Source organism: Delphinapterus leucas, chromosome 14 (genome assembly GCF_059928025.1).
Source record: "Delphinapterus leucas isolate spDelLeu-1000000601 "Yukka" chromosome 14, BTC_Dleu_Yukka2, whole genome shotgun sequence".
NCBI lineage: Eukaryota > Metazoa > Chordata > Mammalia > Artiodactyla > Monodontidae > Delphinapterus > Delphinapterus leucas.
The window spans coordinates 66,901,455-66,929,173 of NC_143142.1; the positions used below are offsets into that span (position 1 = coordinate 66,901,455).

Genomic DNA, 27,719 nt, shown 5'->3' on the forward strand with positions numbered 1-27,719 from the left:
GCCGCTCACCTCCTGATGTGCGGCCCGGTTCCTAACAGGCCACAGACTGGTACCAGTCCGTGGCCCCGGGGTTGGGGACCCCTGTGTTAGACAACAACTACATGATGGAGGTAGTCTTATACTCTTTTTATTGCCCACAATTTACTATATCTGGGGTAGACAATAAATATTTAAGTGAAAATTTTTAACATTTTATTGTTTCTCTTTTCAGATTTAAGATTGGAATTATCTCAGCAATGCGAAATCTTATCTTTGTAATGGGATAAGCACAGGTCTTATCTTTACCTGTGCTTTTGTTGTGTTATTATAGAAATGCTATTGATGAGAAGGCTATGTTTTACTTGTAATGAAGTTCCTTTTTTTCCCCCCCTTATTTTATTACAGGAGTTGCAGGAGCTGGCCGACTTTTCACTCCTGGTGTAATCAAAGCCATGGCTGATATCAATGAGAGGCCTATAATATTTGCATTAAGTAATCCTACAGCACAAGCTGAGTGCACAGCTGAAGAAGCATATACACTTACAGAGGTATTAATAATAGTATGAATTGGTTATGTCTATTATTTTCCCTCTATTAGCCTATTAGTTATACATTCCTGAATAATTCTTTTTATGGTTGCTCTAGAGATTACAGCATGTATCCATGGATCATCAAATTCTGATGTAAATTATTGCTTGTATCAATTCTGGAAAGCAGTTACTTTATATATCCATTTTAACACCCTCAGGCCTTTTGTGCTATTGTTGTGCATTTTAATTCTCTCCATATTTTAAATCCCCAAAGACATTCTTTTTGTTTTAAACAAAAATTATTCATTTAGATTTACCTACATTTTAATATTTTCTATTGCCATTGTGTCCTTCATGCATACCTGTGCTTCTATCTAGGATTATTTCTTCTACCAGAAGAACTTACTTTAAGTGTGGGTCTGATGAATTCTCTTGATAATTTCTTTATTTTGCCTTCATTTTGAAGGATATTGTTTCACTCTGCATGTAAGTCAGAGTTGGTAGATACTTTATTTCAGAACTTTGAATGTATCGTTCTTTTGTTTTCTGACTTCTGTTTTTTTTTTGATAGACCATTTTGTCTTCGGTTTTAAGCAGTTTTTCTACTATGGACTTAGGTGTGGTTTTCTTTGTATTTATTCCACCTGAGGACTGTAGAGCTCCTGAATCTGTGGCTTAATGTCTTTTTGGACACATTCTGTCTCTTCTCTTGTAGGACTCCAGTTATGTGAATGTCAAGACTTTTTCACCATATCTAATATGTCTCTTACACTATTTTCTATGTATACCATCCTGTTTGTTCTCTGTGTTTCAATCCTGTGATTTTCTTTGGACTTATCTTCCAGTTTGCATATTCTCTTTTCAGCTGTGCTAAATCTGTTGTTAGGTTCTTAATTTTATTGTACTTTTCACTTGTGGAATTTTATTTCATTCTTTCCATAATTCATTAATTTAGCGTCACAGACTTAAAATCACGTATTATAGAAATAATCAATTTATAAATACTACTTTCTTGCCCTCACATGTCATGAAATAATTGTTTTTACCCTCTTCACATGTATCTTCACCATCATAGGGCCATTCTTTTGAGTCATGTGACAGCTCTCCAGAACAAATTTTTACTTTCATCTAAATTGTTTAAAATTTAGCTCTTTTGAATTCTTTGACACTGCCACTGGGTTATATCCCAGGTAAAAGTATCTGCTTGTATACCGTTAGGACAGTTCTTTTTCCCTTACTGTTCTATAGAGATATATTTGTAATCTCCACAATGTAATCAATTCCTGTATTGTTCTTGCAAGTGATCTTTAAGTGACTCTAGGAAGTGATTTTTTCTTTTAAGTTGGTTACAATGTTGTGTTAAGTTTCAGGTATATAGCAAAGTGATTCGGTTATATACTTTTTCATTTTTTTGTATTTGTTTCCATTATAGGTTATTACAAGATGTAGAATATAGTTCCCTGTGCTATACAGTAAATCTTTGCTGTTTAGGAAGTGATTTTTAAAGCCTTGTTTACAGTGATATATAGGAGTAGTAATTGTTAGGTCATACCCTTGAGAAAAATTAATAAATTTTATAAATGTTTTTGTCTCTATTAAAAATATTTTATTATGGAAAATTTCAAGCATATACAAAAGTAGAAAGAACAGTATAATTAACTCCCATGTACCAATACCCTGCTTCAAAAGTGATCAACTTATTGCCAATCTTGTTTCTTCTACATCCTACTCACCTTAGATTTTGAAGCCAGTCTCAGACATATCATTTTATTATAAATGTTACAGTGTATCTCTCAAAAGTTAAGGATTCTTTTAAAAATACAATCACAGTATTATCACACCTCACAATTTTAACAGTATTTTTTAATTACTTATTTGATTCTTTTGTATAGCTTTCAGTTCTCTGCTAAAATTTTGTCTTGTCATTTAATTTCTTGAACATATGAATCATAATTAAGGTTAATGTCTGATAGTAACAAATATCTCACTCTCTGTGAGTCCACTTCTATTATCTGTCTTTCTTCTTGGTTATCCAGTTCTTGTCTTTTTGTAAACCTAGTTTTACTTCTTTCACTTCCTTATTGAGTGCTAGGTAGTGTGGATGAAGGATAGTAGCAATAATTTGAGGCTCGGAATGAAGTTACCTTCCTCCATAGAAGCTTTGCCTTTCCTTTTGGAGGCTGTTAGTCTGGGGCAGCTCCATGTAATTCAGCAGGATGTGGTCCATGGGAGGCCTCATCTGTTTCCACAGTTTACGTTTTCTCTTGGGTATGAATCAAAAACCTTGGGGTATTTTTTTTTTTTTTTTTTTTCTGCGGTACATGGGCCTCTCACTGTTGTGGCCTCTCCCGTTGCGGAGCACAGGCTCTGGACGCGCAGGCTCAGCGGCCGTGGCTCACGGGCCAGCCGCTCCGCGGCATGTGGGATCTTCCCGGGCCGGGGCATGAACCCGTGTCCCCTGCATTGGCAGGCGGACTCTCAACCACTGCGCCATCAGGGAAGCCCAACCCTGGGGTATTTATCAGCACCCCTCACCCGTAGTGGTCTCTGAAGTATACTTTTTCTCTCTCTGTCATCACGAGACTCCTGATAACTTCAGTGCTCAGGCACTCAGCCACAGATTTCCCTTTTGAAATCACTCACCTGAAGGAGGAAAGCTTCAAATGCTGGGCCCAAATACCTTGCTTTCCTCTTTTTTTGGATATTGACTGTCTCCACCTCCATGCTCTCCCTATCTTGGTAGCACTCCCACTTCCTTAAAACATATTTTTAATATATTTTATCCAGTTTTTCTCATTGTTACCAGAGGGAGAATTGGTGTGAAACAACCTAGAAGACTATTGCCAAAGTAGAACTCTCAGAACTTTCTGAACTTAATATTCACGCTCTTGATATATTTAGCATTGTTTTTTTCTCATTGTTACAAATTTTATTTTGACACATATATTCTCTCAAAATTCCTTTTGTTTCTATATTGCCACTTTGTGTTAGTCAAAATAAATTTGCTTGACTAGTGGCTTCCAACAGTTATAATAATTACTGAAACTTCTAATAATTATTGAAATCTTTTCTTTTGAACTCATCCACAAAGTCAGCATACAGATATATTAAAAAAAAAAAATCAGTCTCTTTAGTATACTATCTTACTTCTTTACCAAAGAGTTGTATTACTATTAGCTTGATTGCTCATCCTCTTCACCTGTCTTTACTACTTAAAACTAATGGTTATTGCCCCCCAAATTAAATTTTAGTCTTACACAAAGACTAGTTGATAAATATACTCCATGTATTATGGGTCTTGGCATTTCCAAAATATAAAAAATTGAAATGTTTTGGGCAGTAGTAGTATATCAGTAGAAGACTTCAAACATTTAAGAATTTTATTTTTTGAATAAATGTTATTGTAATAGATGTACACCGTTTGAATGAATAAAAATTCCTCAAGGAAACCAGTTTGACACACTGTATCAGTTCTGAGATGCAAATTTTCTCACAATTTTTATAACTTTGAAATTGTGTTATCTCTTAAAAATGGTAAAAAAGCATTGTCATAGTTTAATTTTACGTAATTTTTTTCTTAGTGTTACATAAAATAATAGCATAAATGTATGTATTTGTAGTTACTGCTAAAATTTTAAGTGTCCTTTTGTTGTTTTTGGTGGAGGGATGTCTCAGTGCTAGTCTAACACCCTCTGCTGCTTAGGGAGAAAAATGCGTTTAAAAAAAAGTGTTTTTATATTTTAATGGCCAGCTGCTCACAGAACAAAGAATAGGCTAACCTGGACTTCAGAATGAGAATACTGTTATCATTAAGGTCTTGCCACATTTAAGCTATAGGTTGATTATGAAAGAGGAAGAATTAAAAAAAAAAAAAGATGGCCTGTTGTGACCACCTAGAGGGGTGGATTAGGGAGGGGGACACAAGAGGGGGAGGATATGGGGATATATGTATACATACATATAGATGATTCACTTTGTTATACAGCAGAAACTAATACAACATTGTAAAGCAATTATACTCCAATAAAGATGTTAAAAAAAAAATGGGCTGGAGAAGATGAACTGCTGTTGAATCTTGCCATTCTAGAGAAGATGCCCAAGATCTTTCTAAATCTCCAAATTTACTGATATCATGAGGATATAACATTTTCCCCATAAAGAGCTATATTGTATAATCCACTTTATAAATCTATTAAAATTAATGGTGGCACAAAAATAATCTATATTATTATATACATTGTGGTAACTCGTATGGCATTAACCATGATCTTCAAAGAAACAAAATTTTTGTCACAAATAAAGCTAGGCTGAGAACAGGTAGAGAATGGTAATAGCTATCTGTAGAAAATTCTATAGCTTTCTGGAGTTGTAGGTCCAAGATACTCACCTGGGCCCACCACTGGCACAGTTGACTTGCTTCTACACATAAACCTGAGATCATTTTGAAATTGAAAGTATGTCTTGTAAAAGTAATAATTACTACACATGGTAGATCTTCAGGTTGTCCAAAGGGTGAAATTCTTGAGTGCTAAATCCACTAATGCCAAGGGTCTACTATATTTCAAAGAATAATCACTCTTGCTATAATACACATCTGTAGATGTAGGGAAAAGATAAAGCATTATCTAAACACTTAAAATAACTCTGTCAAATGTTTAGGTGTCATGTCATTTTGTGCATCCTACTGTGTGGAGATAGTTCAGCTTTCTGTGAATCACCTTTTAACTTCATCTAAGTAGCTGTTTAAACATGACTTCCTTTAGTTATACCTCAAGTATTCCAAGATAAGTTATCCTGTTTGAAAACTATTGTTTTCTTGCCTTTCTTTTTTTGGTCAGGTAGGGGTGCGACAGATGGAACTTGTGGGGGAAAATTGTATATAAAAGATTTATAAATTAACCTTCAGGTACTTTTCAATTCCATGGGCACCAAATTCTCTTAGAAATACTGAAGGTGCTAGTAAATTGTATTATATGCTATTATAGAGCACAGTACTAAAATTGGTGGATACAACAAATTTGGAGACTTCCTTTTCTTTAACAAGACAACATGCCATGTTTTTCTGGAGTGACTGTGGTTATACCATATGCCTGTTCTATAAACTGCCTATCTGGGGGACATTGTAGCATAATAGAAAACCATGGGTTTTAGAGTTATACAAATCTGGATTTAAGTTTAACTGCTACAGTTGTGATGTGTGACTTTTTACAAAGTACTTGGAAATAGTTAAGCCTTTGCTTTCTGAGATTTTTAAAAAATATATATTAGTGAAATGGAGATGATAATCTCATAAGCCTTCTATGTGGGCTAAATTAACTGAGTTAACACGTATAAAGCACCTGGTACAGAGCCAGAAAACAGCAGATGCACAGTAAATGGTAGCAGTTTAATTTTTGATGTTTTCCCCTCATTCACAGATGTTTATAGCAGTCTTTATTATTAGGGATGATATTTTTTTGCCGTCTACATTTGTTAAGTTTTAAAGGAAATAGAAGTGTCAGGTTTTAAAGAATTTATTAATGGACTTTTTCAACTTTGAATGCTTGCTATGCATAAAAGAAACCTTATTCTAATAAGGATTTGAATGAGAGGATTATGTTTTATAGTAAATTATGCCTGTTTTGCAAGTAGTATATTGGTCTACTACAGGGTTTAATTTTGTTTTAATTCACCTCAATTTTCTAGTCCACATAAAGTAACAAAATTGAGGTTATTTCATTTCTCAACAGGGAAGGTGTTTGTTTGCCAGTGGCAGTCCATTTGAGCCAGTGAAACTCAGTGATGGGCAAGTCTTTATACCAGGTCAAGGAAACAATGTATATATTTTTCCAGGTAAATGCCACCATTATTTATGTTATAGAGTAATCATTAATAATTACATTAAAATTCCTTATGAAATTCTTTAGAATTTAAGATTTAAAAAACAATGGTATTTACAGGATTTTGCTATGAATGTACAGGAAAACTCAAGGAATTCAGCAAATCCAACTTGCTCTATTTCCCCTAAAAATTTATTTATTCATACCGTTCATTAAATTTGTTTTTATTATAGAAATAAAGTAGTACATGGTTCATAAAAATGCAAAAGGAGCAGAATGTTAAAAAATTATTTAACCTCTCTATCTCCCCTTGGTACCTCCTTATCATACTTATCAGCTATAATCACTGTGGCTTCCTTTGAGTTTTTCTGATGGTTACCATCATGACTGGCACACTTCTCCCTTATCTTCATTCTTCCAACTCTAGACTGTATGTGTGAACTTCCAACTGTGAAATCTAAGTAATAGTCCACACGTAATACCTGATACCTCCTAATACCTTGCTTTCTCTCTCTACCTGTCAATTTCTATTACTACTTTTAGTTTTCCTGGTCGTTACCTTTATCTATATAATAAAGAGCTTTTGTAAGCAATTTAAGACAGTTTTTATTAGCTTGCCACAGTAAAAATGAAAAAAAAAATCTGGTATTTAGCTTTCTTATCTCTTCTTATTTTATCTCTCAACTATGGTTGGTATTTCTACATTGCAGAGAAATTTTTGAAACTTACATTGTGTTCTGTTGTTTTCCATGTTTTGTCTCTGGATTGATTCTGAAATTTCATGATTATATGTTACTCATGTCTAAACAAGAGTGTGGTTTGATAAATACAGTAGAACCTGCAATTCTAGATCAACAAAATTTTTGACACTCAAAGTCTTTTAAGTGTCAAGTATAATGAATCCTCCTCTAATTTCTTGCCAGCTTCCTTCATTTCATCCTGATCCTGCCCCACAGCAAATCATTTCTGTGGTGCTTCTCTCTTGCCCATGTACACTCTTCCTCTTTGTGTTGGTCTCATTTTTCTGGAATACATCTTTGAATAAGTTTTTTTATGAAGCATGGATGAAAACTGAGTTTTTATGTATCTGAAAATGTCTTTATTTTGTTCTCTCGCTTGATGGTTTGGTTGGGTAGAGATTTGTAGATTCAAAGTCATTTTGTCAGACCTTTGGAAACATTTCTCCATCACTTTCAGTGGCCAGGGTTGCTGATGAGAAATCTGGTGTCAATGAGATTCTCATTCCTTTATACCTACTAGCTTTGTCTCCCTAAAAATGTTTCAGTGTTTTCTTTATCTTTAGATCTCTGAAATATTAGTGGGATGCATCCAGGTTTGGGCTTTATTTCCATCATGCATGTCTGCAGGTGGGCCAATTCACTATATTTTCTTTTCCAAAGGATTTTTTGTTCTGTCTTTTCCCCCCCTTATTTCTTTCCTTTCATTATTTCTGTTTTTCCCTTATGGAACTTGTGTTAGACCATGGTCAAATCCCTCTGTTGCCCTGACTTGTAACTTTTATTCATATTTTCGCCTCTTACCTTTTTTGTTCTTTAATATGGGGGATTTCTGTGGTGTTTGTTAATTTATCTGTATCTGTTTTGGTTTCCTTTTTCCTTTTTTTTTTTAGCACTTCTAGTGTATGTTTTGTTTCAACAGTCTTTTTTTATTGAAAATTTCAAACATATACAAAAGTAGAGGGAAGAATGAAATCCCACGTTCCATTCTCCCACTTTTTGGCAGTTATCAATTTGTAACCAGTGTTATTTAATCTATACTCCCACCCACTCCACCTTCACTGGGTTATTTTAAAGCAAATCAGAGACATCATATAATTTCATTAATAAGTGCTTCAGTATGTGTCACTAAAAAAAATAATTTTTAAAAAATTACACATAACCATAATAGTGGTATCACACCAAAGGAAATAAATAATAATTGCTTAATATCATATCATCAACTCAGTAGGTTCAAATATTATTTTTTACTGTCAATACCTTTTCTTGTCATAGAATAACTTTTTAATAGCCACTTTTTTTAAGCTTGCAGCATCCTTTCGGATCTCTCCTGAGAGTTATTAAGATTCTTTTAAATATTTTTTCCTTTGTGCTGTTTATTTTCCAGAAGTTTCTGGTAATCCTTAGTTTATTCATTTTAATGAAAGAATTATGTTGAGTAAAATAGTGATTTGGCATGAATTTCCTTTGTACTTGTGTCTTTCTCCTTGTGGGCCTCTCCCTGAATAACTGACCACAGGCTCTAAGATTTTAGGACATATTTATAGCACACATAGGCTGGCATCAAGGAAGCACGTTATTATAACTGTTGTTAAAATAAAGATTTGGGGCCTGTGAATATCCTAGTGCACTTTCGTCCTTTTTCTAGTGCACTTTCCTCCTTTTCCCCCCAGCAGAGTGGTTGTGTAGAGTTCTGCTCTGCTTGTCTCTTGAAATCTAGCATCTGTAACAGAAACTCTGCCATCACTGATGATCCCCTTGTAGAACTTGATAATGTTCAAAATCAGTCTGTTCCATCCGACAGTATTTCTCTGGCATAAAGACCGTGAAAATAATACTTCTCTGCTGATTTTAACAAAGCCACTTTTAATATCGTATTTGACTAACGGAGAATTTGGCAGTTGATTACTTTTATATAACGTTTCAATGTTCTAACTTTATTAATAACAGTTATTAGGACTATAAATATAGACAAAAGAATGACTTGGTAGCAGAGGTCAAAATGGGCTTAAAAACAGGATTGGCCAAAAGAACGATCAAAAAGCAGTTAAAAACTCAAGGCTTTGGAAATGTTTGAATTACCTACTCCAGCAATTATACCTGGATGAACAACACAATTAAAACCTAAAAGGGCCAGAGCCTTCCTAATCAGGAAGAAGTGACTTAGAGGTAAAGCTGTGCTTTTCATGGAGAGAGGTCAAGAGTTGGGAGTCTGGTGCCTGTAAAGGATGGGATGCTAGTGAGCCACCTCCCACTTTGGGCTGAAACCTTAAAGGACTGTACCTTGGAGTGTGGGTATAGTTTGCACTTGAGGTGATCTGGAAAACCTCAAGCCTTTGTTTTGGCCTACCAGTGCCCACAAGTGCCTGGCAGAAGCAAGCAGAAGTCTTCTCTGGTCCAAGATAACACTATCCTATTCCTCAAGTTACTTTTACAAATAAATTTTCAAATACAACCCTAGTTAAGAAATAAGATAATGAAGCACATAAAGAGACAAGCCAACACAAGCCAAAAGTAGCAGATACAACAAAAAGAAAACTCTGGAACTCTAAGTATCAGACAAGTGCTGTGAAACAAATACGCTTATTATGTGTATGGGATAAAAGCCAAGCTTGAAAAATTCAGCCAAGTAACACTAAATTCTACAATTGAAAAATACAATAAACTAAGAACTCAGTGAATGAGGCTTACAACAGATTAGACCAAAGGAGATTAATAAACTGGAAGATAGGCCAGAAGAAACGATCCAGAGACCAAAAAAGGGGGGAAATATATATAGAAAAACAGATATATACCGTTAATTGATATACATTTAATTGAGGTCCCAGAGAAAGATGAGAGTAAGTAAAGCAGAGGCAATATTTACAGGCCTCATGGCTGAGAACTGACAGATGACATCACTACACAATATTCAGGAAGCTCAGTGAAATCCACACGGGATAAGTAAAAAGAAATCTACATCCAGTAACATCCTTGTGAGGCTTCAGAAAACAACAACAAAGACTGTGAATTCAGCCAGAGCAAACAGATTTCCTTCAAAGGAATAATTGTCAGGCCAACTGACTTCTCAACAGCAACAAGAGGCCAAAAGACAATGGAGTGACCTGTGTGAGTGGCTTCTACAAAATACTTGTGAAGCTAGAGCTCATTACACAGTGAAAAGCCCCTTCAAGGATTAAAACAAAATGAAGATATTTTCAGAAGAGGAAAAAAAGAGGATTCACCATCTGCGGACATGTAAGAAAGGAAAGTAAATTCTAAAGAGTATTCCTTAGGCAAAAGACAAGTAATCCCAGCTAGAAGCTCAGAGATGTAGGAAAGAATGAAGAGCAAAGGAAGTTGTGAATATTTGAGTTAAACAAAAGGAACGTTTTATGTGTAGGGCAAAACAATAATGACGTGGGATTTTGAAAGATATAGAGACAAAATTAAAAGGCGCAATAATAATAGCTTATCGGTTACATAGAGTTAAACTGTTAGGAGATCCATTGTCTGGCAGGAGGGCAAACTAAAAATTAACATGAAACTTTGATCAGAATGCATGTTATAAATTTTAAGATAACCACTAGAAGACTAGAAGAACTTCCAAACTATGATAAGAGAATATTAGGGGAGGAAATGAAATGATTTTTTTTTTTAATCCAAAAGGCAAGAAAGAATAGGAAAGGGAATATGGAATAGACAAACGTAAGAAGACAATAGATTTTGCCCCAAACATTTAATTAACTACATTAAACGTAGATGGGACGAATATTCAACTTAAAAAAAAATTATCTAGAGGCTAGGTTAAAATAATGAAGCTATTAACCACCGTGATCCTCTTCCCATCCCTGAGTAACTGAGTTACCATACTTCCCCACTCTGGCCAAAGACTGCTGGGATACTCTTTGAATAGTGTGAAACCCCGAATAGGGTTTGCCGTATTCGTGCTCATAGCAATCAATTTTTTAAGTTCCTAACTCTTACATATGAGAAACACTCAAAGGAAGGGATTTTAAGGAAAATCCCTTATATGAACAGTTTATTTCATAAAAAAAACTAAATAGACAAACAGAAAAAAGCAGTTTAGGAAAAAACAGATTATGTGGGGAAATGGAATGTTAAAAAAAAAAACAAACTATCAGTATCCTCATGGAGACAAATATTCCAGACACAAGACAGAATTTTATTTTAAAAAAAATTCGAAAACAAAAATGAGCTCTGGAAAATGAAAAGTTTGGTAGGAGGATTATAAGAAAAAGTTGAAGAAGTCATCTGGAAATAGAGCAAAGATCAGAGGATGGAAAATAAAGAAAAGAAAATTAGAGGACTAGTCCAGGAGGTGCAATATCAGAAAGTAGAAATTTCAGGGAGAGAGAACAGAAAAGTGGAGGGAAGGAAATTATCGACGACTTCATGAACATTTCCCCAAATTGCAAGACCCAGTTTCCAGATAGGAAGGGCCCACCTACCAAGTGCCAAATATGGTGGGCGAAAGTAATGCACCTCAAGGCACACATTGTGAAATTACAGAACATTAGGTACAAAAAAAGATCCTACATACTTCCAGAGATGCAACAAAAAGATAATCGTTGAAAAAGGATCTGGAGTCAAATTGGCACCAGACTTCTCACCAACAATGCTGGAAGCTGTGAGGTATTGAAATAATGCCTTACAATTCTGAAGGAAAATTATTTCCAAATTAGAATTTTAAACCCAGACAAACTATCAAATAAAGTGGAAGGTAGTAAAAACGTGAGTGTGTGTGTGTGTGTTGGGGTGCTGGCGGGGGCTCTTCAAAAATGCAAGATTTCCAGAAATGTATCTCCTATGCACTGTTTTTCAGAAAACTACTGGAGAATATATCCTACCCAAAAAAGGGAGTAACAAAAATACTAGGAAGAAGTGAGCTTTAGGAAATGGACTCAACTTAGAAGCAAAGGGAATCCCCATGAAGATGAAGAGAGTTTCTAGGATGATAGCTCCATATCTGGAATGGAGAGCAACCAAGCCAGATTGGAGTTTCAGCAGAGATTTATTCTCGAGGATGAAATTAGAGAAATGTGAAATAGCTGAAATTACTAGATGATTTAGACAACTAAATGAATAAGCGTCTCAGCATGAAATAATTTTGAGTACCGAAAAATCAAAGGAAAAAGCAGGACAATAACCTTAGGGAAAACAAAAAGGCAGAAGAGGAAAAGTTAGGATATAATGTTAATATATGGCTCAGCTGTGAAGAGCACTTATGAAGTCATAATAATATAAACACTGATTCAACCAAAATTATGCTCTAACTATATTGGTAAGAGGGCTGGAAATGTGCAAGAAAGCTAAATACTTATTTCCAACAGGAAGGAGTCGGTGATCTCCAAAACTCAAAGTCAATCAGAAGAAATAGAAGCAAGCTGTGAGAGAGAGAATTACTAAAATAATCAGCTAAAAGAATTAAAAGTAGTTACTTCTGTAGAGCAAGAAGTGGAGGATTAGAGATGGACTGGGAATTGATTTTTTTTAAGTCAGTATCAACATTTTTTTTTTAATATTTATGTATTTTGGGCTGCGTTGGGTCTTAGTTGCAGCGCACGGGCTCTTCCTTGTGGCGAATGGCTTTCTCTAGTTGTGGCGCGTGGGCTTAGTAGTTGCGGTGCATGGGCCTAGTTGCCCCGCAGATTGTGGGATCTTAGTTCCCCAACCAGGGATCAAACCCCCATCCCCTGCATTGTAAGGCGGATTCTTAACCACTGGACCACCAGTGAAGTCCCGGGAGTTTATGTTTTTGTAACAACTGTTGATGAATTGTATGCATTTGTAATTTTGATAAATGTGAAAACTAAATTGAGAAAAGCCATTTGATATTTCTAAAATTGTTTCTTCTAATAAGTAAGAATTATAACAGTTAAAGATCACTTAATTTTAGTGCTCAGATTTCTCTTTTATCTTGCCTGCTTCATTGTTTGAAGGGGCTGTTTGGGGTAGGGGTGGGTTACCATTAATTTGCTTTAAATCTAAGAATTTATTTGGCTACTTTCATAATTGGAAGTGACCTTACTAAGTAAACTATTTAAAATGTATTCCAGGTGTGGCTTTAGCTGTTATTCTCTGTAACACCCGGCATATTAGTGACCATGTTTTCCTAGAGGCTGCAAAGGTAAATGTTTTAAATATTGTTTGGTTATTTTATAAAGGATGAATTATAAAGCTGAATGGATCTTAAAAACAGAGAGAGAATGGGTTAAATCTGCCTTATGAGTGGAAAGGAAGTTACTCATCCGTTGCTTTTTTGATTTACCTTCTACTTTTGCATAAAATTAATTTATCATTTTTCCAGTGTTGGATTGTAAGCTATGAATCCTTTCATAAATACTGTACCAGTATTACACATATCTGAAAGTAAAATAATTGTGACAGCATAGATAAAATGTCTTTAAATCTGATTTTTTTAAAAGTCTTTAAATCCGGTTATTTCTTTGCTGTTTAGTGGTAAACGGTTTTAACTTCTGCAGTGGTTTAAGTGCATTCCTGCTAGAAATAAGGAAAACATGTTACCTGTATTATTCTCTGCTCCCCCAACCCTTTCCCCATTTTATTAGTCCTTATTATTCTGTTATTTAAGCAAACAAAAGTAAAGTTCTCTTTTTTTCTCTTCAGGCTCTGACAAATCAATTGATGGATAAAGAGCTAGCTCAGGGGAGACTTTACCCGCCACTTGCTAATATTCAGGAAGTTTCTATTAACATTGCTATTAAAGTAAGTAATAATTTATACCTCTTCACATAAATTTTAATGGTGTTTTCTTCATGCAAGTAACACAAGTTCATTAGAGAAAAATCAGAAACATTTAGAGGGTGCAAAGAAATTTTAGGTTGCTCATATTCTTACTACAGAATATAACTCACATTTGTTGCCTTCTATTGTTTTTTCTTCCCAAACACATAATAAAAACGCACACACATGCAGTCACCTGTGCCTGTTTTTAAAATTGGTTTCTCACTGCGGTTTTTTCCACTTAATATATTGTAAGCCTTCCCCCAGGTAAATCAATAATAATTCTCATGATCACTAATGCTTCATGGAATTCTCTTTGTTATATCATAGTTTGCTTAACCATTTCTCTATTTTGGGGGACATTTAAGCATCTTTCGTTTTGTTAGAAATAACATTGTAGTGAACATCCTTAGATAAGTCTTTATGTGCATTTGTGATCTTTTTTTCTTAAAATAATTTCTAATCCTAAGAACAAAAGGATTAACATGCTAAGGCCTCTGATATACATTGCCAAATGATTTTTTTTTTGCGGTACGCGGGCCTTTCACCGTTGTGGCCTCTCCCGTTGCGGAGCACAGGCTCCGGACGCACAGGCTCAGCAGCCTTGGCTCACAGGCCTAGCCGCTCCGCGGCATGTGGGATCTTCCCAGACCGGGGCACAAACCTGCGTCCCCTGCATCAGCAGGCGGACTCTCAACCACTGCGCCACCGGGGAAGCCCCAGAATACCTTACTATTGTAAAACAGCTGAAGAATTTAGAGCCCAGAATTAGGATGAATAGAGTTCAACTTGAGAATTACAGGATATTACAGGTGGGACAGATTTTGGGATGTATCAGTTGGTTAGATTACTGGTGTGTCCACATGAAAGGTAGTACATGGGGAAATAGACGGAGATCTGTGCTGGGGTTGGTATAGGAGCAGAGCCCCCAGGATCGTCTCTCTTCCCCCTCCCTCTCCGGTGTCCTGAGGCTTTCCTTTTTAGGAGCCACGGGATCAGGTGAGCAGACAGTGCTGTGTATCTGTCGCCCAGCACCACCCACAGCCACTGGGCAGCCCCATATAGTCACCGGTCACCTGCCACATGCCTGCTTGATCAAGGAGGACTCCCTCCCATCTCAGGCCTTGCCCCCAGCCTTCTCTGTGGGTACAGATATGTTTCCTACAACAGACTGGGCAATACAGTTGACCCTTGAACAATGCAGAAGTTAATGGCCAACCCTCTGCGCAGTCGAAAATCTACATATAGCTTTACTGTTGGCCCTCAGTTTTCCAAGGTTCTGCATCCACAGATTCAACCAACTGGGGATCACGTAGTACATACTTAGTGAAAGAAATTCACATATAAGTGGACCTGCACAGTTCAAACCCGTGTTGTTCAAGGGAATTCTGTCTCAAAATAGAGTGAGGTTGAACTCCTAAGACCAAGGACTATCTTGGTCTATCTAATTCCCTTGGAATTAGTTCCAAGGGAACTATCTAATTCCCTTGGAATGGGAATTAGAGGAGGAGAAAGACATAATTGTTTGATTTTTTTTTTTTACCACGTATCACTGCATTGTTTTAAAGTTAAAATTAAACCATAACTTGAGAACTTAACTAGATGACAGGTACCATGCTACCCTGTGAGGAAGCTCTTCATACTACCCCATCTTACATCAAAACAGAGAGTCACAGGCTTTATCTTCACCACCAGTCATTGTGTGTGGCTTGCCACAAAGATCAGAAATTCATTCAAGCCAGTTTAGGTGGGAAGTAACCTAGCTTAACTGTTTAGGATCTGGGACCTAGAATCAGAATGCTTTGGGTTTGAAACAACAGTTCTCACTTTAAATAGCTTGGGCAAGTTACTTAAACTCCTCAAACTTTGGTGTTCTCATGTATAAAATGAGAATAATAATAGTACTTGTGTCCTAGGGTTCTTGGGGGGATTAAATGAGATACCCACGTAAAGCACATAGAACATGCCTGGCACTCAGTGATGGTGGTGGTGAGTTGCCATGTATAGGTTCTAGCCCTGACTTTACTTGACCTTATAGTTCTAGTGTCCAACACCTGATTTATAATAATTTCTATGTCTTTTAATTCAAATTCTAGAGGAAAAACATCTGGCTCACTTTGGGTTAGATTTTCACCCTAGTCCAGTCACCTATGACTAGGAAGTAGAGTCTCCTACACACAGTCTCAGCAGAGCGGTGGGGAGGGACACAGGTGGGGCAGGCTACCAAGTAGGTCTGCTGGACCAACACACGGTAGAGCTTAAAATTATTGAAGTATTAAGGAAATGCTGATAATAATTCGGGGGGGGATCTTTAAAGTCACTTTAAAACACATTGAACTTATGGTGAGACTGCAGATGTTTTTTACCTTTTAATAGTATGTGAATGTCTTGAAGTGAGTCAAAGTAATGTTATTTTTTATTATAAAAAAACGCCATTCTTCCAAATTCATTACTTTGTGTTTTAATAATACTTTTTCTCTTAAATGGGTTAATACTCAGAGTCTACACAGTAATCTTTTTTATTTTTCAGGTTACAGAATATCTATATGCTAATAAAATGGCTTTCCGATACCCGGAACCTGAGGACAAGACCAGATACATTCGAGAAAGAATATGGCGAAGTGAATACGATTCCCTGCTGCCGGATGTGTACGATTGGCCAGAGCCTGCGTCACGCCCTCCACCAACAACGGAATAGAAGCACACCACTGATAAACACTTTCCAGGCTTCAGGGACTCCTTTCTTCAGACAAAAAGAGAGGGCGTTCTCAAATTTATGGGGTTTTCTGTGTTTTATTCTCCCCTACCACTTTGCTTATTTTTTCCCATGAATCTCCACTTCTTTCTGTACAGGATGGACCTGTTGACTACATTGTTAATGCCCACCTGCTCCCTGAAATCAGATGACCATAACGCTTTCATTCTGATTTGTAGCTCATACCACATCAGAGATATTAAAAAGGTACTTGCGAATGTCTTCACTTGTGCTCCTGTTCACTCTTGCCGAAGTATTTGCTATTTACTGTTATAGCTAATCATCTTCTCTCACCCAGTTCTTTTAGGGCTACTAAAATAGAAATTTACTTCTGTGGATGTGAGTACAGAATTTTGGGAAGAAGCCAAATTTAACCAAATTCTAAGGACAAATTGTCAGTATCTAAAAATGTCCTTTTATTTCCGCTTCATTTTACCTTCATGCTCTGAAATTCCTTTTCAGTAGATAGATCAGGAAAAATGTACTCTATTATGTATTTTCTGGGACTAAACTGAGGCTTAACTATAACGTGGGAGAAATGTGAAGTACTGCCGCCTTTATACAAATAAACTAGTCATTGTTTTCAACAGTGTATAAAAATCTCAGTGTAACTTTTTAAAATAAATATCTTAAATTGCTTCAATTTTGCTATTTTATTGCCCAACGAGAAATTCAGGTTTGCTTATTATGAAAAACACATATTTTCATTTTCTTCTAGATGATTCTAAAGAAGGGGGTATAGGATACCTGATGCATAAATTATGATTTTTGACAGCGTGTGACCTAACAGATTAGCCATATGTTTCACATCTAAATGAGTCATATTTAGACTCATCTATGAGTCTATACCCTTATTCCAGTAGTGATGCTCTTTATTACTTGATATAATTTTGGAATGTTCATATGATACATTCCTTTAACTATCATTAGTAGTGACAACTCTTTCTCCATTGAAGGTGGATTTAATTGTTTGAAACCACCAACATTAATTTAGAGCTAAGTGGGAATGAATAAAGTAGGTGTTCAGACCAGTAAATGTCATTTTTAATCCCAGTAAAACGGGGAATAACTGGCTAGTGAGACCAGTTTTCTTATGTGGCTTACACATTGGAGAGTTCCTACAGAACAATCCCAAACATTTTGAGAAGTAGTATTGCTATATATGAGCCTAACATAGTTTGCTTTGGGGGAACAAACAAAGCTTAAATGCCCATTCTAGAATATTAACTACGAAAAGTTATTCATAGCTACATATCGGTGTGCACATTATTTGATATTTCCCTCCACAGTCCTTGATATGTTAGATGTGATATTCTGCAGGGAGATAAAAAGGCTTCATTTTTATGTTCCTGCCTCCTTTTACCTATAGGTAGAGGTTGATTCACAATAATTTTGAATATAATTCAGTGTTTTTAAGAATGCTCAAAATAGCATTGCCATTTGGAGTATGGGAAAATGCAGTTGGTTAAATCCACTTAACAGATGAATAAAGTCAGAGGTATGTTATATCATCAATCTGTTTTGTAAAAAAAGCAATCAGCTCACAATTTGTTTTTTTCAATTAAGGATGAAAGGTTTATGTTTTTCATATTACCTTTGTCAAAACAAAGTCATCCACAAAAATATTTTCTGTGAAATCTTGATTTTAGTTTAACATTACAAGTAAAATAATTTACAGACCTGTTTTTCACCTAATGCTTATTGAAGACGGGAAAATGTAGAATTAAATAATTTTACTAAGATGTTTGCTTATTAAATATGCCTAATACAGTATACATGGAAATTAAAAATATTTTAAGGAAAAAACAAGGCCAAATGGCATATAGCCTGCTTGCTTAAATAAGACAGAAATCATATTTATTTAGAAGCTACTTATTATATGTTATTTACCAACCAGTATTTTAAGAAGTAACAGTTTTTTGGATACAAATTAAAATGTTTTAGTATATAAGCTAAGAATACAGGCAGGAGCTAACAGCATGGTGGGAAGGGAGGTGGCATAATGGCAGCAAATTGGAAAAGAAATGGACCCTCTATGGAAACTTTTACCCAGCGAAAAGGTAATTATTTTGAAAAATAGCAATGGACAGTCATTTTTATTCTTTTGAAAAAAGAAGAAATTCTGTAGATTAGTCTGTCATATTATTTAGTGGGAAAAGTGAGAATACATATTTTTCTAATCTGAGACCACCCACCTGTACTGTGAAATAAATTGGATAACTAATGAGGGTAAGGTTTATTGACTATAATGGGAAAAGTGTTAAATATTTTGGTTAAAACCTTCTTAAGGGATGGATTCTTAACCAGGAAGTTGCCACCAAGTCACTGTGAAGCTTTAAAATGCAGATACCTCTGCCCCCTCCTTTAAGGCCCCCTGGACCACCTGGAGCAGGGCTGTGGCAGGTGTACTTTCAGTAGGTCCCCAGGTGATTCTGATGCACACACTTCCCCTCCCCTCCCAATCACTGTCTTAAAGTGGATGTCCAGATCATGTGGAGAGCTAACTAATTCCTCCTGCTGATGCGGTGGGTCTGGGGTGGGGCCTGAGATCCTGCATTTCTGACAAGCTCCCAGGTGATGCCCGTGCTGCTGGTATAGAGAACACACTGAGTGGCACTGCTCCAGAGTACTGAGTGTGGTGTGCGTTTAAGTTTAGTGCTCAGATAGTATATACTTTCTCTGAAAAAGAAAACTGAAATTCTGTTCTTTCATCTATTTTTTGTTATGTATAACTTACCGAGGATGTTCATAAGAACAAAAATACAGAACTTTTAAACAGCTTATTCTGAAAATATGTAAATAGAACATTGTTCAATTCTAAATTAGATTTTAAATATACTTGTTAAGGAAAACCTAGCAACTAGTTTTCATTTATAAAAGATTATCAAGTGGGCATTTGTTCTCTGTTATTATTTGTCTTATGATATGACTTACCCTGTCCTTGGTCTTTTCTTTCTCTAAATTATCAGCCTCTGGAGAAACGAGATTCTACATTCTCCTTTGATAAGGAGTTGCTAATGAATTGAGACCAAAGCATAGCAATTATCAAGGGGTATGGAGCATTATTTACTCTCAGATAACTGAGAAAGCCCAAAGGGGAGAGTAGAGGAGTGGGAGAAGTCTTGCCTTAGAAAAAATACTTCATCCAAATGCTCCTGTTGCTTTTCCCAAGCCCATTCAGTACCCCTCAAAAATAACCTCTTCAAACTTCGAACAGCTCCTAGGTTGAATTCACCAAAACGGAATCAGCTGTGTTGCGCATACATACTTGAGAACATTAATATAAAGCTCAAAGCTCTCTACTGGGATTCCATTTAAAGGGACTGTCCTAAAGAATGAAGCAACACCAATATCGTAATTCCTCTCCACAGGTGCAGGTACATTGCTGACTTTATAGAAAATGGCAGAGAGATTCATTATCTACTTTGGCTCTCAACTGATTTATCATTTGTACTTTCATGTACATCTAGATGTTAAAATGAAATAAATCCTCCACAGACAAGCTAAATAAAGTAACATACTTAATATTTAAAATATTCAAGACAATTTTACTACAGAAAACTTACCTCTCATCTGAAGTCAAGATGTTTTAATATAAGTGGACAAAAAGCTCAATGCTTTGTTCCAAATTTTATAAATTAATCTGGGCCTAATTAGGACAGGACTCTTATTGCATAATTCCCTTAATCCTTGCCAGCAGTTTCTCAAATAAACCAGTGATTAGATTTTAAAACAATAATTACTTTCGTTACTTGGGTATGGAAAATAGTGCCTCTCAAAGAGAAAAAGTCAGGGTCTGGAAATGTGTACAGAGTTCAGTGACGTAAAACACAAATTAAGTCAAATGACTGGGATGCTTTGTATATTTCTGTAACAGCTTTTTGCCAGTAAACTGACTCTTGGATATGGCTATTTAATCAATCCTGTTTTTCCCAAATAAAAACTTATTTTCCACTTTGCTCTTTGGGAAATTACCCCTACATTCAGCATACTTTTAAAAGTTTTAAGACGAAGGGGAAATTTATGGATATATGCTCCCCAATTTTCAGTATGTCCTTTTATGTTCTAGGAAAACTGTTCCCCTCTATTTTCCTAATTTTAAGTGTACGTTCTAGCAAATCATTGATTCCTACATAGTCACTGAATTATCACCAACACGTTAGGTATGTTCAGTTAGCAAATGATGATAAACTAAATTTTATGGATAGCACCTACTCCGCCGGGCATTGTCTAAGCAGCTTACCTGCATCAGCGTATTTAATCCTCACAACCACCTTCTGTCACTGTGCCTCTTTTACAGAGAAGGATACAGATGCTCAGACAGGTTTAAAAGATTTGCCCAAGTTCTCTGCTGGTGAGAGGCAGAGCTGTGTGTCACCTCAGCCCTTCTCAGGGAAGAAGGGCCTCTGTGACCGGCGATTTTATCTGGATCTTAATACCTTATCTTCAGGAATTGTTATTTCAGATGAAAATTGTTCACCTATTATGATATTAGTCTTAGGTCCTTTTTAACGTGTTTTACCAGTTCGTTTGATTTTTACTTTTTCCCATTTATAATTTAAATACAACATAAACCTATTTAATTTGTTAGTCTTAAGCATTTTAAGTACTAGATGTAAACAAAAGATTTGGTTTTGAATTTGATAAATTACACCAAAAATTCCAGCTCACTAACATCTTTTGATTTGCTGATCTTCACAAAACCACCAACTGCTATCACTTTGTGCAAATCAGTTTCAATAGTGCTTATACACTTTGTATCTTGACATCTGCCGATGTCGACATGAATTGGAATTGTAAGATATATTTTTAATTACGTCTATTGTATTACATCCATGTCTATAACTTCTTCCACTAAAAGGTCATAACAGAAAGTAGTAATATAAAAATGTATGTGTGGAATAAGGAATTTCTGAGATCTATTTTAGCTGAATATTTGACAAAGTAAAATTTCTGCCTAATGTTCTATTATACTTTGCCTAATGACCTTTAGCTGAAATTAAAACCATATTTTGCAATTGATATTGTGTTTCCTTTGGTAACATCCCAAGCATTCATTGTTGACTTGAAAGAAGCCACACGTAGCAAAAGTCATTGCTTACCCTTTCTCACCTTTGTATTTAAGATAAAGAGATGGAATAAGCCGTCTTCTGGTAATAGCTTATGGGAATACCGGTTTAAGGGGAACGCCTTGTGTAGAGTGTATTTTACCAGATTGACTTACTCCAGATGGTTCCAGGAGTCAGTCTAAAAACTTCCTAATGGCGTGAACTGTTTTCTTCTCACTTGTTATAAATTTCTTCTCATAAATTCTACTGAAATGTGTGTATTTTCTTTTTTTAAATTGAAGTATAGTTGATTTACAATGTTGTGTTAGGTGTACAGCACAATGATTCAGTTTTTATATATACACATATTCTTTTTCAGATTCTTTGCCCTTATAGGATATTACAAGGTATTGAATATAGTTCCCTGTGCTATACAGTAGGTCCTTGTTGGTTATCTCTTTTAAATATAGTAGTGTGTATCTGCTCATCCAAAACTTCGAGATGTGTGTATTTTCTTAATAAAATTTTCATATGCATCAGAAATGTATGACCTTGTTTTTAAAGGCTGCTGTATATAGGGCACTCCTAAAACTTGGTATTATTTTAAACCTTAAAACACATGCACACTGCAGAATACTTGATCCCTTGGGACTATGCTGTTAGACCGAAATTCACTGTGGAGCTAGTCGTGCTCCCCATTTTTTCATTTCCTTCTGTTTGGTTCCCTACTCCCTTTCTCTCCTTAGTTTGTTTAATCAGAGGAGTAAAGGAATGAGTTCTCATCTCTTCCCCCTACCGCATACAGATTCTAAGACCCTAACGTTAGAATACTAAAGCAGGAAAACTGTATGTTGATTTTGTGATAAAGGGGGAAATGGTATAATAGCTCATACTTACTGAGCACTTCCTTCAAGCCAGGCACTGTTCTAAGTACCTGATACCCATTTACTCATTTAAACTTCACAACCTTATGAGGTGTTAGGTACTGATATTTTCCTCATTTTACAGATGTAAGGTCTGAGGCACAGAACTCTTAGGGTCACATAGCTACTTAAAATGGCAAAGCCACTATTCAGAGCTCTCGCGTCCTGTTTTGACAAAACTCTAATCCTGTTTAAACTAGATTCTCCACGTCCTCTGAGCACAGGCTGAGCAGCACAACACAGCTGTAGAACATCCCAGTCGTGCTCAGTCAAAATCACTGATTTCAAGACACCCTCAATGCTCCTGGCACTTGCCTGTCCAGTGACTCTGATACCTTCCCTGCTGTCAGATTCCCCGACATCCTCCCACACCCTTGCTCTCAAGACAGCTTTGCTTCCTATTTCACAGACAAATAAGACGATCAGAAGAGAATGTCCTCAAGCTCCCCTTCTCCCCGTCTCCCCAGGAACCTTGAGAAAGTGAAAAGCAGCAGCTCCTAACTTCCAGGAGCTGGCCTGATACTAGGAACTCACAGCTAGGCCTCGGCCAGTGCGCTCCTGTTGAATGGAAACCATCTCACATCAGACAAGAACATCGACATCAGACAAGGCCACTCTGACCACAATGGATCAAGACATCAGACAAGGCCACTCTGACCACGATGGATCAAGACCAAAACAAGGCTACTCCAGCATCACGTCTACACACGGACAAACCTAAGCATTGTCCAAGCCACAGAAATAACCTCCCTCGCGCCCTCCCTCCGGCCCCCGCATCCTGGCTAATATGCTTGATTACAGTACTTTACCAATGACAGTTTTAGCCTCACTCTAGTCTGCATTCCCTATAGAAAAGGTTTATTGAGATAATCAGTCATACGTGTGTCCCTGCTTCCTGACAGCACCCAATCCAGAGTGAACCCCGGCTTCCGTGGGCCCTCTGCAAAACTACCCAGCGAAACCCCGAATCCTGTAATAGATGCTTCCTAACACACTCATACTGACACCCCAGAGTTCCCCATGTGTGCACTCTCCCCGGCTGCAGTGATAAACCCAACTCGGTCACAGTTACAGCTGTGCTCCTGGTGCTTTTTGGCTGGAGGGCAGTGCCAACCTGCATCTGCACCCACGTGCTTAGGAATGGGCCACACTCCTGTCAGCCAGGACCAGCCCCCCACTTGGGCATGAGGTACCATCTCCTCTCACCTGCTTAAGGGCCTTGCTCATCAATTCTCTCCTCTCTGCATCATCCATTTTCCCTCTGTTGGATCACTGTCATGCTGACTGGGGCTGAGGACTCCTGACTCTTCTTCCCCTCCAGCTATTGCCCCAAGTCACTATTCTTTAAATCAAAACCCTTCAATACTTCCTCTATACTTCCTGATTTCCATTCTTCTCCTTCCACTTGCTCTTGAACCTCTCCAATCAGGCCTTCATAGCCAGCATCCACAGAAACCTACACACTGCCAAATTCAAAGGTCACACTTTAATTTTACTAGATCCATAAGCATCATTTGTCACAGTTGATCACTCCCTCCTTTTCATTGTTATTATTTTTTAATATAGATATAATTTCAAACTTAGAAATGTTGCAAGAACAGTGCAAAGAACTCCCAAGCGCCTTTACCAACATTCACCAATTGTTTATATTTTGCTCTATTAGTTTCGTCATTCTCTCTTTCTCTCTCACTATATAAGTATTTATTTGATGATTTAAGAATAAATTTCAGACATGATGCCCCTTTACTCCTAAGTACTTCTGTGTGCATTTCCTAAGACCAAAGGTATTCTCTCACATAATCATAGAATAGGATTCTTTATGTATAGTATCATGTCATCTGCAAACAGTGACAGTTTTACTTCTTTTCCAATTTGTATTCCTTTTATTTCTTTTTCTTCTCTGATTGCTGTGGCTAGGACTTCCAAAACTATGTTGAATAATAGTGGTGAGAGTGGACATCCTTGTCTTGTTCCTGATCTTAGAGGAAATGCTTTCAGTTTTTCACCATTGAGAATGATGTTTTCTGTGGGTTTATCTCTGTGCTTCCTGGACTTGGGTGGCTATTTCCTTTCCCATGTTAGGGAAGTTTTCGACTATAATCTCTTCAAAGATTTTCTTGGGTCCTTTCTCTCTCTCTTCTCCTTCTGGGACCCCTGTAATGCAAATGTTGTTGCATTTAATATTGTCCCAGAGGTCTCTTAGGATGTCTTCATTTCTTTTCATTGTTTTTTCTTTATTCTACTCCATTCTTCTGCTTCAGTTCTTCTGCTATAGATTCCTTCTACTGTATTTTTCATTTCGGTTATTGTATTGTTCATCTCTGTTTGTTTGTTCTTTAATTCTTCTAGGTCTTTGTTACACCTTCTCGATCTTTGCCTCCATTCTTTTTCCGAGGTCCTGGATCATCTTCACTATCATTATTCTGAATTCTTTTTCTGGAAGGTTGCCTATCTCCACTTCATTTCGTTGTTTTACTGGGGTTTTATCTTGTTCCTTCATCTGGTACCTAGCCCTCTGCCTTTTCATCTTGTCTATCTTTCTGTGAATGTGGTTTCTGTTCCACAGGCTGCAGGACTGTAGTTCTTCTTGCTTCTGCTGTCTGCCCTCTGGTGGATGAGGCTATCTGAGAGGCTTGTGCAAGTTTCCTGATGGGAGGGACTGGTGGTGGGTAGAGCTGGCTGTTGCTCTGGTGGACAGAGCTCAGTAAAACTTTAATTCGCTTGTCTGCTGATGGGTGAGGCTGGGTTCCCTCCCTGTTGGTTGTTTGGCCTGAGGCAACCCAACACCGGAGCCTACCTGGGCTCTTTGGTGGGGCTAATGACAGACTCTGGGAGGGCTCACTCCAAGGATTACTTCCCAGAACTTCTGCTGCCAGTGTCCTTGTCCCCACGGTGAGCCACAGCCACCACCCCCTCCGCCTCTGCAGGAGACCCTCCAACACCAGCAGGTAGGTCAGGTTGTCTCCCCTGGGGTCATTGCTCCTTCCCCTGGGTCCCGATGCACACACTACTTTGTGTGTGCCCTCCAAGAGTGGAGTCTCTGTTTCCCCCAGTCCTGTCGAAGTCCTGCAATCAAATCCAACGAGCCTTCAAAGTCTGATTCTCTAGGAATTCCTCCTCCCATTGCTGGACCCCCAGGCTGGGAAGCCTGACGTGGGGCTCAGAACCTTCACTCCAGTGGGTGGACTTCTGTGGTATAAGTGTTCTCCAGTTTGTGAGTCACCCACCCAGCAGTTATGGGATTTGATTTTATTGTGATTGTGCCCCTCCTACCATCTCATTGTGGCTTCTCCTTTGTCTTTGGATGTGGGGTATCTTTTTTGGTGAGTTCCAGTGTCTTCCTGTCAATGATTGTTCAACAGTTAGTTGTGATTTCGGTGCTCTCTCAAGACGGAGTGAGAGCACGTCCTTCTACTCCGCCATCTTGAACCAATCTCCCTGTAGCTAAGTTTTTTAAGAGAGCTTTGAATTTCTTTTATTTTATATTTTGATTTTATGACTAGAACAAATGAGCTGTAAAAAGTTATGAGATGATCAGGAAAATTTGAACAGTGACTGTATATTTGATGATGTTAAGGAATTATTGTCTTTGTACGATAATGATATTATGGTTGCATTTTTTAAAGTCCTTATCTTTATATTTATATACTGAACTATCCACCATCATTATACAGAGATGAAATTTTTTTAAAAAGAAAAGATCCTTAAATGCTTTTAGAAGTGTTTATGGAAAAAATGATACTGTGCCTGGAAATGAAAATAATCCAGGGCTTTTTGTTGCCTTTGGAGGGGCAGGGGTTCTAGGGGAAACAAATTGGACCAGGTGTTACTAACTGTTGAAGTTGAGTGACGATTACACATAATGGTTCATTAAACATTTTCTCAACTTTTGTGTATGTTAAAAATTTCCCATAATGTAAAGTTTTAAAAACGAACAAAAAGCACTGTCCAGTATTCTCTAAAGCTATAAGAACCTCTGAGGAGTTGTAAGAAACCTTGATTGGGGTATGGGTCGTGGGTGGCAGGAACCAGCCAGGAACCTCTGGAGTGGGCAGATCTATGGAGGGTACCGCTGTGGGGAAGCCCTAGCTGAGTTGTGATCGAGACCTAGCTGTAGAATGTGTCTTCCTGAGCACTTCCTAGCTAGGCAAGTGTCAGAATAAATAACGTTCAAGGTCCAGTTTTTAATACTTTGCTAAACCAGTCCCTACACAAACAAATCCACCTTATTTTTCCATTTCCAGAACACTAATCCAAGTCTCGACCATCCTACAAGAACCAGTTCAAGTCTGTTTCTTTTTGGGGGGGGTGGGGGGCACCTAGCGCAGCTTGTGGGACCCCTTGGCAGTGAAAGCGCAGGGTCCTAAGCACTGGACTGCCAGGGTTTTCCCTAACCCTTTCTTAACTGAGTGATCTCCCTATTTCTATCGTCTTATCACTCCTTTTGGCTTCTCTTTTGTTCCCTCATATTGTTAGTGGCTTCCTGATACCTCTTTTCCCAACCTCAGTGTATGCTCCTAAAACCAGGGGCCATGACATACTTAAAAAACTCTCTCGGGCTTCCCTGGTGGCGCAGTGGTTGAGAGTCCGCCTGCCGATGCAGGGGACGCGGGTTCGTGCCCCGGTCCGGGAGGATCCCACATGCCGCGGAGCAGCTGGGCCCGTGAGCCATGGCCGCTAAGCCTGCGCGTCCGGAGCCTGTGCTCTGCAACGGGAGAGGCCACAACAGTGAGAGGCCCGCGTACTGCAAAAAAAAAACAAAAACAAAAAACTCAGCACCAAAAATAATACTATCCACAAAGTCGGAGCTCAATTAACACTTGAATAAATAAAAGCTTTGAAGAGGTCCAAAAGTAAATGATCTAATGGTTTATTGAGCAAAGCAGTCGGGGTCGGGGGGTGGGGGGGGGAGGATGGGATCTTGATCCCTCTATCCAGGTAGTTTTAAAAACCTCACATCCACAGCACTTTTATTCCTGTTATGAAGCTGTTGGATACTTTGACCACTTTGAGCATGTGAGCAAATACCAGTGCATCTAGCACTGCATAGGAGCATGAAATTTTTAAATTATTATTATTATTTTTGCCTGCGTTGGGTCTTCGTTGCAGTGTGCAGGCTTCTCCTTGCGGTGGCTTCTCTTGTTCCAGAGCACAGGCTCTAGGTGCACGGGCTTCTGTAGT

At 37.5% G+C, this 27,719-nt stretch overlaps 1 protein-coding gene across 2 annotated transcripts in view; it reads left to right on the forward strand.

Moving 5' to 3' along the window:
• Nucleotides 1-17,210, forward strand: part of ME2 (malic enzyme 2) — a 53,998-nt gene extending 36,788 nt beyond the window's left edge. For both annotated transcript variants that reach the window (XM_022584469.3, XM_089895199.1), the window contains 5 exons: nucleotides 385-527; nucleotides 6,239-6,341; nucleotides 13,125-13,195; nucleotides 13,696-13,794; nucleotides 16,343-17,210. In XM_022584469.3, the coding sequence (XP_022440177.1) occupies nucleotides 385-527; nucleotides 6,239-6,341; nucleotides 13,125-13,195; nucleotides 13,696-13,794; nucleotides 16,343-16,510 (584 nt within the window). In that variant the 3' untranslated portion in view covers nucleotides 16,511-17,210. The remainder of the gene's footprint in view (nucleotides 1-384; nucleotides 528-6,238; nucleotides 6,342-13,124; nucleotides 13,196-13,695; nucleotides 13,795-16,342) is intronic.
• Nucleotides 17,211-27,719: the final 10,509 nt, after the last annotated feature.